This window comes from Sapajus apella, unplaced genomic scaffold (genome assembly GCF_009761245.1).
Source record: "Sapajus apella isolate SASKATOON/1434 unplaced genomic scaffold, GSC_monkey_1.0 scaffold1, whole genome shotgun sequence".
NCBI classification, from domain to species: domain Eukaryota; kingdom Metazoa; phylum Chordata; class Mammalia; order Primates; family Cebidae; genus Sapajus; species Sapajus apella.
Genome location: NW_022436941.1, coordinates 64,920,955 through 64,933,617, shown reverse-complemented (window position 1 = coordinate 64,933,617; position 12,663 = coordinate 64,920,955). Strand labels below are relative to the sequence as shown.

General features: G+C 35.5%; 1 protein-coding gene across 2 annotated transcripts in view; it reads right to left on the bottom strand.

Moving 5' to 3' along the window:
• ANKRD31 (ankyrin repeat domain 31) overlaps window positions 1-12,663 on the bottom strand; it is a 188,232-nt gene that overhangs the window by 30,002 nt on the left and 145,567 nt on the right. For both annotated transcript variants that reach the window (XM_032278213.1, XM_032278203.1), the window contains 2 exons: window positions 8,066-8,162; window positions 5,814-6,801 (listed from right to left, as the gene is read on the bottom strand). In XM_032278213.1, the coding sequence (XP_032134104.1) occupies window positions 5,814-6,801; window positions 8,066-8,162 (1,085 nt within the window). The remainder of the gene's footprint in view (window positions 1-5,813; window positions 6,802-8,065; window positions 8,163-12,663) is intronic.

Here is a 12,663-nt window from a genome sequence, read left to right as displayed (position 1 = left end):
TTTCTCCCTCCCCACTCCCAGCCCTGTGAAATGGAGACTCCACTCCAGATTGCCGTAGTCAATACTACAGGGCTCCCTGTTACAGGGCTGTCTTCCTGGGAAGGGCATAACTTCAGCATTTCTCATTCTGTCCCCAGCTGCTGTTGCTAAGACCAAGTTGCCAGCAACTATAGCCAAAGGGTGGAGGCTCCCTTCTCCTGCTCAGCTCTGAGTGGTGAGACAGAGGCTTCACCTTTGGCATGGCACCAGTGAGAATGCTGGGATCCCAATTGCCCTTGCTTTGGCTTATAAGGTGGTGGTTTCACATTGGGAGAGGCAAGCTGAAAAAACAGGAAGCTACTACCTCCCCTCTACTGAATGCTCAGCTCCTAAAACAAGGGTGTCACTCGAAAAATCACCATTGTCCCCACCCTGAGCTCCAGGACCGAGGTTCAGGGGTTCTGCCTGGGAAGAGAAGCAGGCTGTAAAACAGCTCCTAATCTCCTCCCTAAGGAACTAACTTCATTTGCAACAAAGCATGAAGAAGTTCAAGCTCAAGGGCACTATCAGAACTAGAAGTTGTGGTAAAAGGCAATTGTGAGTAGACTGGTAGATTCATTTGAGACATAGGCTAAACTGTAGGCTGGCTAGTTTGCAAGAGACAACTGGGAAAAGAGCTTGCAGGAGCTTTCCTAGGTTCATAATAAACTTCAAACACTGACCTCAAGAACTATCCCTTCAAAGGAGCTTACCTTTGCTTGATTAGTCTGTAGAGCAATCTGTGCCCCTAGGACATTGTTGAAAACAATAAAACAGTCAATGGGCAGTAAGTGGAGCTTAAGAGCCATGGGTGGTCAGGGAGGTCTGGGAAAGAGGTGACCAGAGCCTTAGTCCCTGAAGCTCAACATTGGAAGTTTAGCACTGAAGTGGGGACTTCACTAAAACAGACTTCACCAAAACAATCTAGCCAGTAATTAAACAAACAAATAGCAATAAGAAGTCTAAGAGAAGGTAGGGTAGAGTTGCTACAATGCACTGTCTGAAATGTTCAGTTCCAACAAAAATTATTAGACATACACAGAAACAGGAAAGTACGACACATACACTGGGGGAAAAACAGGCAAGAGAAACTGCCTATGAGAGTGACCAGGCACTGGATTTACCAAAGACTTCAAAATAACTATTATAAATATGGTCAAGAAACTAAAGAAAACCATAATTAAAGACATTACGGAAGGAATGATGACAAGGGCATGTTGAACACAGAATATCAGTAAAAAAGAAAAAAAAATTTTTTTTTAAGAACCAAATACAAGTTATGAAATTGGAAAGTAAAATAACTGAAACAAAATAGTCACTCCCTCTCAACAGATTTAAACTGGCAAGAGAAAGAATTAGTAAAGTTGAAGACACTGATACAGAGTATGCAAGACAAAGGAAAGAGAAAATGAAAATGCCTCAGAGAAATATGGAACATCATTAAGCATACCAATATATGCATAAGAAGGAGAGGAAAAGCAAAAAGAGCAGAGAAAATACTGAAGAAATATATGCCTAAAAACTTCCCAAGCTGGCCTGGCACAGTGACTCATGCTTGAAATCCCAGCACTTTGGGAGGGAGAAGCAGGTAGATCACCTGAGTTGGGAGTTTAAGACCAGCCCAGCCAACATGGTGAAACCCGTCTCTACTAAAAATACAAAAATTAGCCGGGCATGGTGGTGGGTGCCTATAATCCCAGCTACTTGGAAGGCTGAGGCAGAAGAGTCGCTTAAACCCTTGGGAGGTGGAGGTTGCAGTGAGCTGAGATCAAACCATTGCATTCCAGCCTGGGCAACAGAGCAAGACTCTGTTTCAACAACAACAACAACAACTTCCCAAACTTACTGAAATGTATTAATCTACACATTCAGGAGGCTCAATGACTTTCAAGTAGGATAAATGCAGAGATCCACAGATACATAGTAAAAATGCCAAAAGTCATAAGATGAGGAGAAAATATTAAAAGCTGCAGGAGAAAAATAACTCATAGTTTACAAGGGAACCTCAAGAAGATTAACAGCTGTCTTATTATCAAACAAGGGAAGCCAGAGGCAGTGGGATGACATATTCCAGGTATACCAGAAAAAACTATTAACTAAGAATCCTGTATCTAGGAAAACTCTCTTTTAAAAATGAAGGCAAAATAAAGACATTCTGAGAGACTGAGAAAATTGGTTGCTAAGAGATCTACCTTATAAGAAATAATAAAGGAATTCTTCAGGTTGAAAGCCAATGATCCTATAGGCTAATATGAATCCATATCAAAAACCATATAGTACAAGTAAAGGTAATTATGTATTATAAAAACAGTATAAGTGCATATTTCTCCTCCTTTTGTCTCAACAGATTTTAAAAAGCAATTATAAAAAACGATAGATACAGAAGTTAGTGCTGGGCCTATAACTAATAGAAATGTAATATGTTTGCCAATAGCAGCACAAAAGAGGTAGGTGGGAACAAAGCTATATTGGGCTAAGGAAATGACTCCACATGGTAACTCAAATCTACAAAAACAAATGCAATAATCCAGAAAGGATAAATAAGAAGGTAGGTACAACAAAAGCTATAAATCTGTATTGCTTTCCTTTCTTCGTCACAACATTTTATAAAGCAATAATTATATCAATGTGTTGTTGGGTTTATAAACTTATAAACATAATATGTATCCAATAATATCATAAAAAAGGGACAAAGGAATAATGCTCTACAGAAGTAACATTTATATATTTTACTAGAATTAAGTTGGTATGATACATCTGAAGCTGACTCTGATAGCAAAAATGTTGAGTCCTAGAGCAGCTACTGCATGCACAACTCAAAAAATATGATGAAAAAAGTCACTAAAGAAATTAAAATTTTACATTGGAAAATATTCACCGATTGCAAAAGAAAGCAATAAAGGAAGTACAGAGGAACAAAAAGACATGAGGTATATTGAAACAAAAAGTAAAATAGAAGACATAAATCCAACAATAGTAATAACAATATGAAATGTTAATGAATTAAACAACCTAATCAAAAGGCAAAGCTGATCGGACTGGATTAAAAAAATAAGATCCAACTATATAATGCATATAGGAGACAGATTTTAGATTCAAGGAGACAAGTAAATTGAAAGTAAGAGGATAGAAAAAGTATATAATGCAAACAGCAGCCAAAAGAAAGCTGGAATGGCTATATAATATCAGACAAACTAGACCTTAAAAGAGAAATGGTTACAAGAGATGTTAGGGGACATTTTACAATACTAAGAGCCTCAATGCATAAAAAGATATAACAATTATAAGCACATGCACTTAAAACACAAAACAGAATGAAAATACATGAAATAAAAATGAACGGAAATGAAGCAAGAAATAGTTCAACGGTAAAAGACTTCAATATTCCACTTTCAATAATGTATGGTAGTCCCCATATCTGCACTTTCACTTTCCATAGTCAACTGTGGTTCAAACATATATAATAAGAAATTCCTGAAATAATTCACAAATTTTAAATTGCGTGATCTTCTGAGTAGTGTGATGAAATCTCACACTGTCCCACTCTATCCTGCCCAAGATGTGAATCATCCTTTTGTCAAGAGTATTCACACTGTATATGCGATCTGCCCATCAGTCACTTGGTAGATATCTACGTTATTAGATTTCGAGGCTTGTGTGTGAGTAACCTTTATATAACTTTAAAACATCTCCAAAGCTAAACAGTAGTGATGCTAGCATACTGTTATAATCATTTCGTTTATTATTAGTTATGATTAATCTGTGCCTAATTTACAAGTTAAACTTTATCATGGGTATGCATATATAGAAAAAAACATAGTGTATAGGGTTTGGGACTATCTGTGGTTTCAGGCATCCACTAAGGTTCTTGGAACATAGCCCCTGCAGATAAGGGGGCACTACTGTATAGACCAAACAGGCAGAAGATCAATGAGGAAAAAGAAGACTTAAACAGGGCACTATAAACCAATTAGACTTAACAGGCATCTATAGAAAACTTCACCTAACAAGAGGAAAATATATATTCTTCTCAATTGTGCATGGAATATTCTCTAGGATATGAGCTAAGCCTTACAAAAAGCCTGATAGTTTTAAAGAAGTGGAATAATTTGCATTTCCACCAACAGTGTAAAAGCATTCCTATTTTTCTCCAACCTCACCAGCATCTGTTGTTTCTTGACTTTAATAATCATCATTCTGACTGAAATGAGATGGTATCTCATTGTGGTTTTGATTTGCATTTCTCTAATGATCAGTGATGTTGAGCTTTTTTTGGTATGTTTGTTGGCCAAATGAATGTCTTCTTTTGAGAAGTGTCTGTTCATGCCCTTTGCCCACTTTTTAATAGGATCATTTTTTTTCCTTGTAGATTTGTTTAAGTTCTTTGTAGATTCTGGGTATTAGACCTTTGTCAGATTGATAGATTGCAAAAATTTTCTACCATTCTGTAGGTTGCCTGTTCACTCTAATAATAGTTTCTTTTGCAGGGCAGAGGCTCTGTAGTTTAATTAGATACGATTTGTCAATTTTGGCTTTTGTTGCAATTGCTTTTGGTGATTTTGTCATGAAATCTTTACCTGTGCCTATGTCCCAAATGGTTTGCCTAGATTTTCTTCTAGGGTTTTTACATTTAAGTCTTTAATCCACCTGGAGTTAATTTTTGTATAAGGTATAAAGAATGGATCCAGTTTCAATTTTCTGCATATAGCTAGTCAGTTCTCCCAGCACCATTTATTAAACAGGGAATTCTTTCTCCATTGCCTGTTTTTGTCAGGTTTAAAGAGGACATTGATGTGGCCAAGAAATATGAAAAAAAGTTCAACATTACTGATAATTAGAGAAATGCAAATCAAAACCACGAGGAGATACCATCTCATGCCAGTCAGAATGGTGATTATTAAAAAGTCAAGAAACAACTGATGCTGGCAAGGCTGCAGAGAAATAGGAATGCTTTTATACTGTGGGAATGTAAATTAGTTCAACAATTGTGGAAGACAGTGTGGCAATTCCTCAAAGATCTAGAACCAGAAATACCATTTGACCCAGCAATCCTACTACTGGGCATATGCCCAAAGGAATATAAATTATTCTATTACAAAGATACATGCACGTGTATGGTCACTGAGGTACTATTCATAATAGCAAAAATGTAGAATTAACCCAAATGCCTATCAATGATAGAACAGATAAAGAAAATGTGGTACATATACACCATGGGATACTATGCAGCCATAAAAAGGAATGATATCATGTCCTTTTCAGGGACATAGATGAAGCTAGAAGCCATTATCCTCAGCAAACTAATGCAGGAACAGAAAACCAAATGCTGCATGTTCTCACTTGTAAGTGGGAGCTGAACAATGAGAACACATGGAAACAGGGAAGGGAACAACACACACTAGGCCTTTTGGGGAGTGAGGTGGGAGGAGGGAGAGCATTAGGAAAAATAGCTAATGCATGCTGGGCTTAATATCTAGGTGATGGGTTGACAGGTGCAGCAAACCACCATGGCATACGTTTATTTATGCAACAAACCTGCACATCCTGTCCACGTCCCCTGAAACTTAAAATAAAAATTAAAATTAAAAAATAAATAAAATAAAAATAAATGTATTAGGGCAATTCCAGAAACATTAATTCACTTGCTAGAATACAACGGTTGTGTCCCTCCATTCAGGAAGCCCAGCAAAACCCCATTTCCCTAATCAGAGCTAAATGTCTATACTATGTGACAGCAACATTTACTCACTTATTTACAAAATTTGCATGATTTTAGAGAAAAAGATATAGAATACCTGTGTTTTGAATTCCAGAATGTTATTTCCTGGGTTAATTCTTCCTAGTAATATCAAATCTTTTATCTGAATACATTTCTTTTTAGGAGCTGTACTGTAGTTTAAAGGCTTTTTTATAGTATATCGTTGCCCAGATCTGGAGGAAGAGGAGATCTGACTGTCATCTGCATGTGGAACAGCAGAAACTGATTTTTTAAGATACGGTTTCATCTGATTCACTGTGTCACTGCCTAAGGCAGCAATCCCTTGATGTACCAGGGATTCTGATGTCCCCCTAGGTGGTTTCTGGGAAGTTGTTTTCCTGTTTCCTCTTTTAGGGTCATAATTGGTAAGGTCCTGATCACAGATAACATTTGATGGATGAGCATCACTTTTGGCAAGGATACTTGCAGTTTCTGAAATATTCAATTTGCCAATTACTAGGGAAGGACTATAGAATTCATGGTCTTTGTCTGTAGCTTCTATAAGATCATTCTCTTTCTGTGAATATTCTGTTTGACCAATAAAAGCAACGGGTTGGGATGATAATTTAATCTCAGTGCTATCTGAATGTCTGGATTTTGATAAACCATCCAAGGTACAATCACTGATATTTTGTTTAGAAATCATCTCATTTCCAGAAAATTCTCCCCTTATCACTGCCTCTGAATTTAGACAAATGTTGGTATTTTGGCTGTAGTTCCAAGTTTCCAGAGACAATTGTGTTTCTTGCATGCTTCCACAAACGGGAGAAAGTGAAACTGATTGGGGATGCTCTAAATTTTCCAGACTGGTGAGCTCTTGGCTGTCCTTTTCACTAAAGATTTCTGATCTGGGTGGAAGCTTCCTTAAACTAAGACAAGACAATGATGTAACATTCTTATAGTTTTGAATTTTCAGGCTTATTTTTTTCTGTTTTTTTGCCACAGCTAAAAGGCTCTTCTGTCTTGTAGCCAAGTTGGCCAACTGTTCTCTCAGGGCTCCATGCTTAAATGACTCTATGGATACCCTATAGGAAGAAACAGAAAGAGAAAAAAAATGTAGTAACAGCAGAAAACTTTTTAATGCAGTCATTTAGAGGTTAAAGATACTTTGTCTCAGTTTTAATCTCTTCAAAATACACAAAACTCTATCTTGCAGTTTATTGCCTTTGATTTTTTAAATCTGACCACCTGCTGCCTGTTGGTGCAAAATACTTCGAGAGGAATCTGATTCCTTTATTTAAGGTAAGTGTGCCTTTTCTTAAGGAGGTGACAGTAAGTTTATCCAGATTATATATTCATATCATTATTATCAATTGGGAATCAACCCTAAAAGACAAGCAAAACTTGGGTCATCTATCTAAATATCTATTAGTCTTTGGTTGGAAGGTAGCAATTGGTGGCTAAGGAGAGCCATCATTCTTTAAATTTGGGGCTTGCTTACCTGTTTATTAGTAAGTACAATTTGAAAGTTCTACTCAGGTTCTCTTAGTTATGGAAGAACAAGATTGTTTTGTGAATAATCATGCTTCAGCTAGACCTGAGAAATGTTAGTTCCCCAAGTAATTACCATATTGTATTTTGAACTTATGTTAGCTATTCACTGGAGAAGATGGCAAAATGGGGATTAAAAATAAAAACAGAAAACTGATTTTTTAAATAAGTTCAGAAAAAAATTAAATATGTAATAGACATTAAATGATTATAAGAGAAGACATATAAGGACATATTTAGAAAATTGAATGTGAATAAAGAATAGGGAACATAAGTAGCTAAGTCAATTAAAAACTAAGAAAAAATAATGTCCAAACAAAAAAAAAATACAACATTTTTTTCACAACAAAATATAAGTAGAGGTATATAACCAATATAATCAGGATAAAACTCTTTAAGGACCTTGAGATTTTAGAAATACAATAAAACACAAAATTAATCAACTGATTAACTGCTTAGAAGGACATTTGTGACAGCAAAACGAAACATTTTTTAATGTAGAAAATTTGAGTGTGCTAAGGAAAGAAATTTATCTGTGAGATTCATAACCAGAAAGGCTTTCATAAAATTCTCCATTGTGGACAACTTCAGATATTGAAATGTTCTTTTCTGACTATTTCAAGTAATAATGTAGAAAAATACCTTTCTGGGAAGTATAATTTTCAGATTAGACAACCTCATAAAGTCATTTTTTGGTCCTAAGCAATGTTTGTATTCTTAAGAATTTCTAGACAACTATTGCAGTTAAAATGGATAAATGCTAGAAACTCAAAAGCACTCTTTTTTTTTTCTACTCACCTGTATTTTTTAGCCAGATCATCCCTTTCTGCTTTCTGCTTGGCAAGCACATTATCCATAAGCTCTTTTATCTTTAACATCTTTTCAATGTATTGCTCTAGAAACAGGACAATAAAAAGTTAGCTAACTAAGGGACAGTGAATGTCAAATTTGGTCATACAGAAATAAGCCCTACTGTTAATTTTAAAAAGCCATTATGCCGTATCCTCTTCCCCAATATTAATGGCCCAGATATCTCCATTAAGGCTTATTTAACAATGTCGATCTATGGAAACGCCTTGAAGTATATAAGTGAGAATACTGTAAAAGAGCAGGCCAGCCTGAGTTCTAATCCAAGCCAGCCTTAGTCCCACTAAGTTTTGTGATCCTAGATAAGTCAGGTAACTTCTATGGTCAGCTTTCTTACCTGTGAAATGAAGGTAGTAAAGGAAGATATTTTGTCTGTTAAAATTATTTTTTTAAATACAAAAGGAATACATTAACATTGTAAAATTTTTTCAAACCATATAAATATTTATAAAGATGTAAGAGTGTCTCTACTCACCTCACTGTCCTCTAATGTATTATACAAAGGAAATTACTGTTAATACTTTAGGGTGTGTGTGTGTATATGTGTGTGTGTAAAATGTGTGTTATATATTTATTTAAAATAATTATACTACATATAATTATACATTATATATACTTAAAAATAGAATCATGCTATTAGTTCTTGTTCTTTGCATTTACAACAATACTTCCACTGTACTATATGAAACCTAAGGTCACCTGTAGATCTTACAAACCACCATTGCAATAATTACTTAAATTTTCCTGACTTTCTTCCTCTGCTTTCCACGTAAAGGCATAATGACCTTTCCCCCATCACAAATCCACATGATATATACATAAATGTGGGTTAGGTACAAATCCAGATTCCCAAGTAGGAAACTGGAAAGGTTAAATGCATATATTTTAATTCTCTTAAGCTATTTTTATTCCTTTCACTTTTGGCTTTGTTTCTTAAAGGTTTTCCTAATTTCTTGGACCAATGCACATTTTCCTGGATGAAGTAACTTCAGAAAATCTGTGGTAGAAAATGACATAAGGTTCAGAAGTAGAATTTGTTTCAGAAATTCTCTTGGCAAATCAGACAAATGACTGGATAAGTATTGAGTCAGTGTCCCCAGAGCAGTTTCTATTGCCCTAATGCTGTGGCTAAGGATTAGTTTCACAATATGATGTATATGCTAACAAAGGGAGAAAACATGTATAATCAATAAGAATTTAGATATAACTTTGTTCAGCAGATTTGACACTGTTTATTAAAAGTCTATATGGCCTGTCATACCAGCTTTTCCAACTGAATTTTAAACCACAGGTAAAAATAACATGGCACAGTAACTTAAAATATTCTGTATGTTTCTCTAAAGACAATAGAAATATATTTTACATATAATTTGGTATCACACACTACTTCATCAAAGGTGATATTAATCAATGATATATTAATAAGAATCTATAACTATCCTAATATGTGTAAGATTTTAGTACTTGATTAGACATTACAAAACAGAGAGGATGAGAGAAATTATTCCACAAATAGGGATGAATAAATGGGATAGTAATACGGGATGGGGAACATATCTATCTTGCAAACAAAAAAAATTTCAGATGAATTATACATTAAAATACTTAGGGAAAAATATATAAAATGTTAACAATGGCAATTTTCTGCCTCAGTTCAGTTGAAGCAGTTCGGTTGATATCTGATAGCAAAGTGAATGCAAGGCCTCTATAAGAAAAATTTTCAAAGAAATATACAAAATGGGACTCATTACTCAGATCCCTCAGCCAGATCAAAACTATAACAAGTGTCAGATGTGGAGGAGGGTGAGTTTGAAAAGATATTTCTTTAGAGAGCAGTTGCTTACCTCAGTGGGAATCTGCATGCTCAGCAGCAAGAATAATGGGTAAAGGGGCTTCTCTCCTTTGCCTCAAGCCTAATGGGGGCTGTTCCTCATAGACTATTTAGAGAACTTAACTAAACCCTCAGTTGAGGTGACAATAAATTGGCATTTGGCTTCCTTCTTGAACACCTAGAGATCTCGAAGAATGAGGAGCTACCAGAGCAAGGCCAAAAGCAAGTTGCTGCTGAGCTGAGAAGTAATTGTCTTCCCTTTAAACAGTGGGCCTGAGGTGCAAAAGTCCTGAGGACTTGGTGTGAGACCTGCCCTGTGACCCTGACTATGAGGGCTTCCATCTGAGAGTGAGAGTCTGTGTAGGATAGTCCATCAGAAAAAAATAGAAGCTGAGAAAAGAATGAGACAGCACAGGGAAAGGGCAATGTGTACTGCCCACATCATAGGAGTTCCAGCATGATGGGCCATAAGGAAATTTCAGAAGAGTCTTAGAAAACTGCTCTCCAGAGACTGAGTTTTAAACACTTGCCAGAGAGTGGCAGCGCTAACCACAGTCAGTAATTAGATTCCATCAAGAACTCCAGGGTCCCATTGCCTTACCTCTCCTTCTTTAAGGCAGTAAGACAAAAATAAAGGCATCATGATTATTCAATGTATTGGTTATAACAGAATAAAATTAAACTACAAAATCTGGGAGTGGTGGGAAGAAGTTCCTAATTTTAGAGGCATTCAAAAAAATAAATAAAAGGCTGATGAATTTTTGCTGTACAGAATTGAAATTGTATATATTTAAACAAAAACTGGCACACATTACAAAGAAAAAGACAAGTGGCTGAAAAAGTATTTGCAGCAGTTATGGTGGAAAGGGGGTAAGTAATTGTATTATATAAATAGGATCCACTTGATGAATAAACAAAGAATAGAAACAGTCAGTTCTTAAAATAGGGAATAAAACTAATGAAAAAGTACCACTAATAAGCAACATGGCAAATGAAAATATAAGGCATATTTTTCTTATTAAACTAGTAAGGTTATTTAAAATGAAAATACTGTTGCTACCAGCAGTGTACACAAAGACACTAACGTGTACACTGCTAGCAGCACCAGTATTTTCACTTCCAAATTGAAAATTAGTACTACACATATAAAATAGAATTTATCAATATAAATCAAGACTTTAAAATGCTTATATAATTTGATCCAACAGTTACAACTCTGTTAATCTTTCCTGAGAAGATAATAAGTCCAGAAAAAGCTACATATTGTAGAACAGCAAAAACTTCGAAATCATCCAAATGTTCAACAAAAAGGGAAAAATTTAGGAAACTGTGGAAGTAATTAATTTTTCCCTTTTTGTTGAACATTTATTGAACACTAAGAATGAAGACTATGGGAAAAAAGAATGCAAAAATACCATATCTAGCATGATCAAAACTATGTTTTTAACAGTTTTATTGAGATCTAATTGTATTACTATGTTCTTTAAAAAAAATGTGGGGAGAGGGACTTGGAAACAAAACAACAAAATATTGTGGTGGGGCAGTAGCTAATTTTAGCATTTTTCTCTTTGTTATTTCTCCAAGTATATCTGTATGTCTTTCATAATGAAAAAATTATAGACTTGGAATAATCATCTTGGATGCAAAAGACATTACATGTAGTAAATAAAATAAATATATTAACTGTACATTTTTGTTGCGGGTATGAATTATTTAATATTAGTTTCCTCAAAACATAACATGCACCACGTTAGGTCAGAATGAAAAGTAGAATGTGTAAAATTTTAAAAGAGATGATTTTTTTAAAGGCTATACAAACATGAGTTAGGACAAGAGATAAACAATTATATCCTGCTACACAAAAGGTTGATGAGGTACTTTACTTTTAGCTCCTACTTTTTATTTTTTTGAGACAGAGTCTTGCTCTGTCACCCAGGATGGAGTGCAGTGGCACAATTTCGGCTCACTACAACCTCCACCTCCCAGGTTCAAGCAATTCTCCTGCCTCAGCCTCCTGAGCAACTGGAACTACAGGTGCACGCTGCCACGCCTGGCTAATTTTTTGTATTTTTTTTAGTAGAGACAGGGTTTCACCGTGTAGCCCAGGCTGGTGGCAAACTCCTGAGCTCAGGCAATCCGCCTGCCTCAGCCTCCCAAAGTGCTAAGATTACAGGCTTGAGCCATGGCACTCGGCCTTAGCTACTACTTTTAACTAACTTTTACATTCAGATCTGAACTTATCAGGAACTACTTTCCACCTTATAAATCATAACTCAAAAAATATATATGTGAGTCATCAAGGGCTTGCACATATTCACTGAAGTTTGAGAAATTAAGATTATTAGGTAAGGGATCAGAGTCTAATTTGTTATTTTGAATCTTTAGTGTTTTGAAAACAGGAAGATATCTTTGCAGTAAGACATCCACCTGTTATATGTGCTCTTCTGAAAGTATGAAGATTTGCTTTCCTTGTGTCACTGCTGCACCACCTTCCGCTGCACTATTTCTGATCTACTTTTAAGGATTACCATAGCTGGGTGAAGCTGACAAGCCACATGGTAACATAATCTCATCTCCAGTCACAATCTTACGTTTTCTGTCATAGGATTATCTAAACATATCACTGGTAGTAGCTTATCTCTGATGATGGTTCTGAATGTCTCTCAAATTAGCAACACTTTGCATATAGAAGTATTTT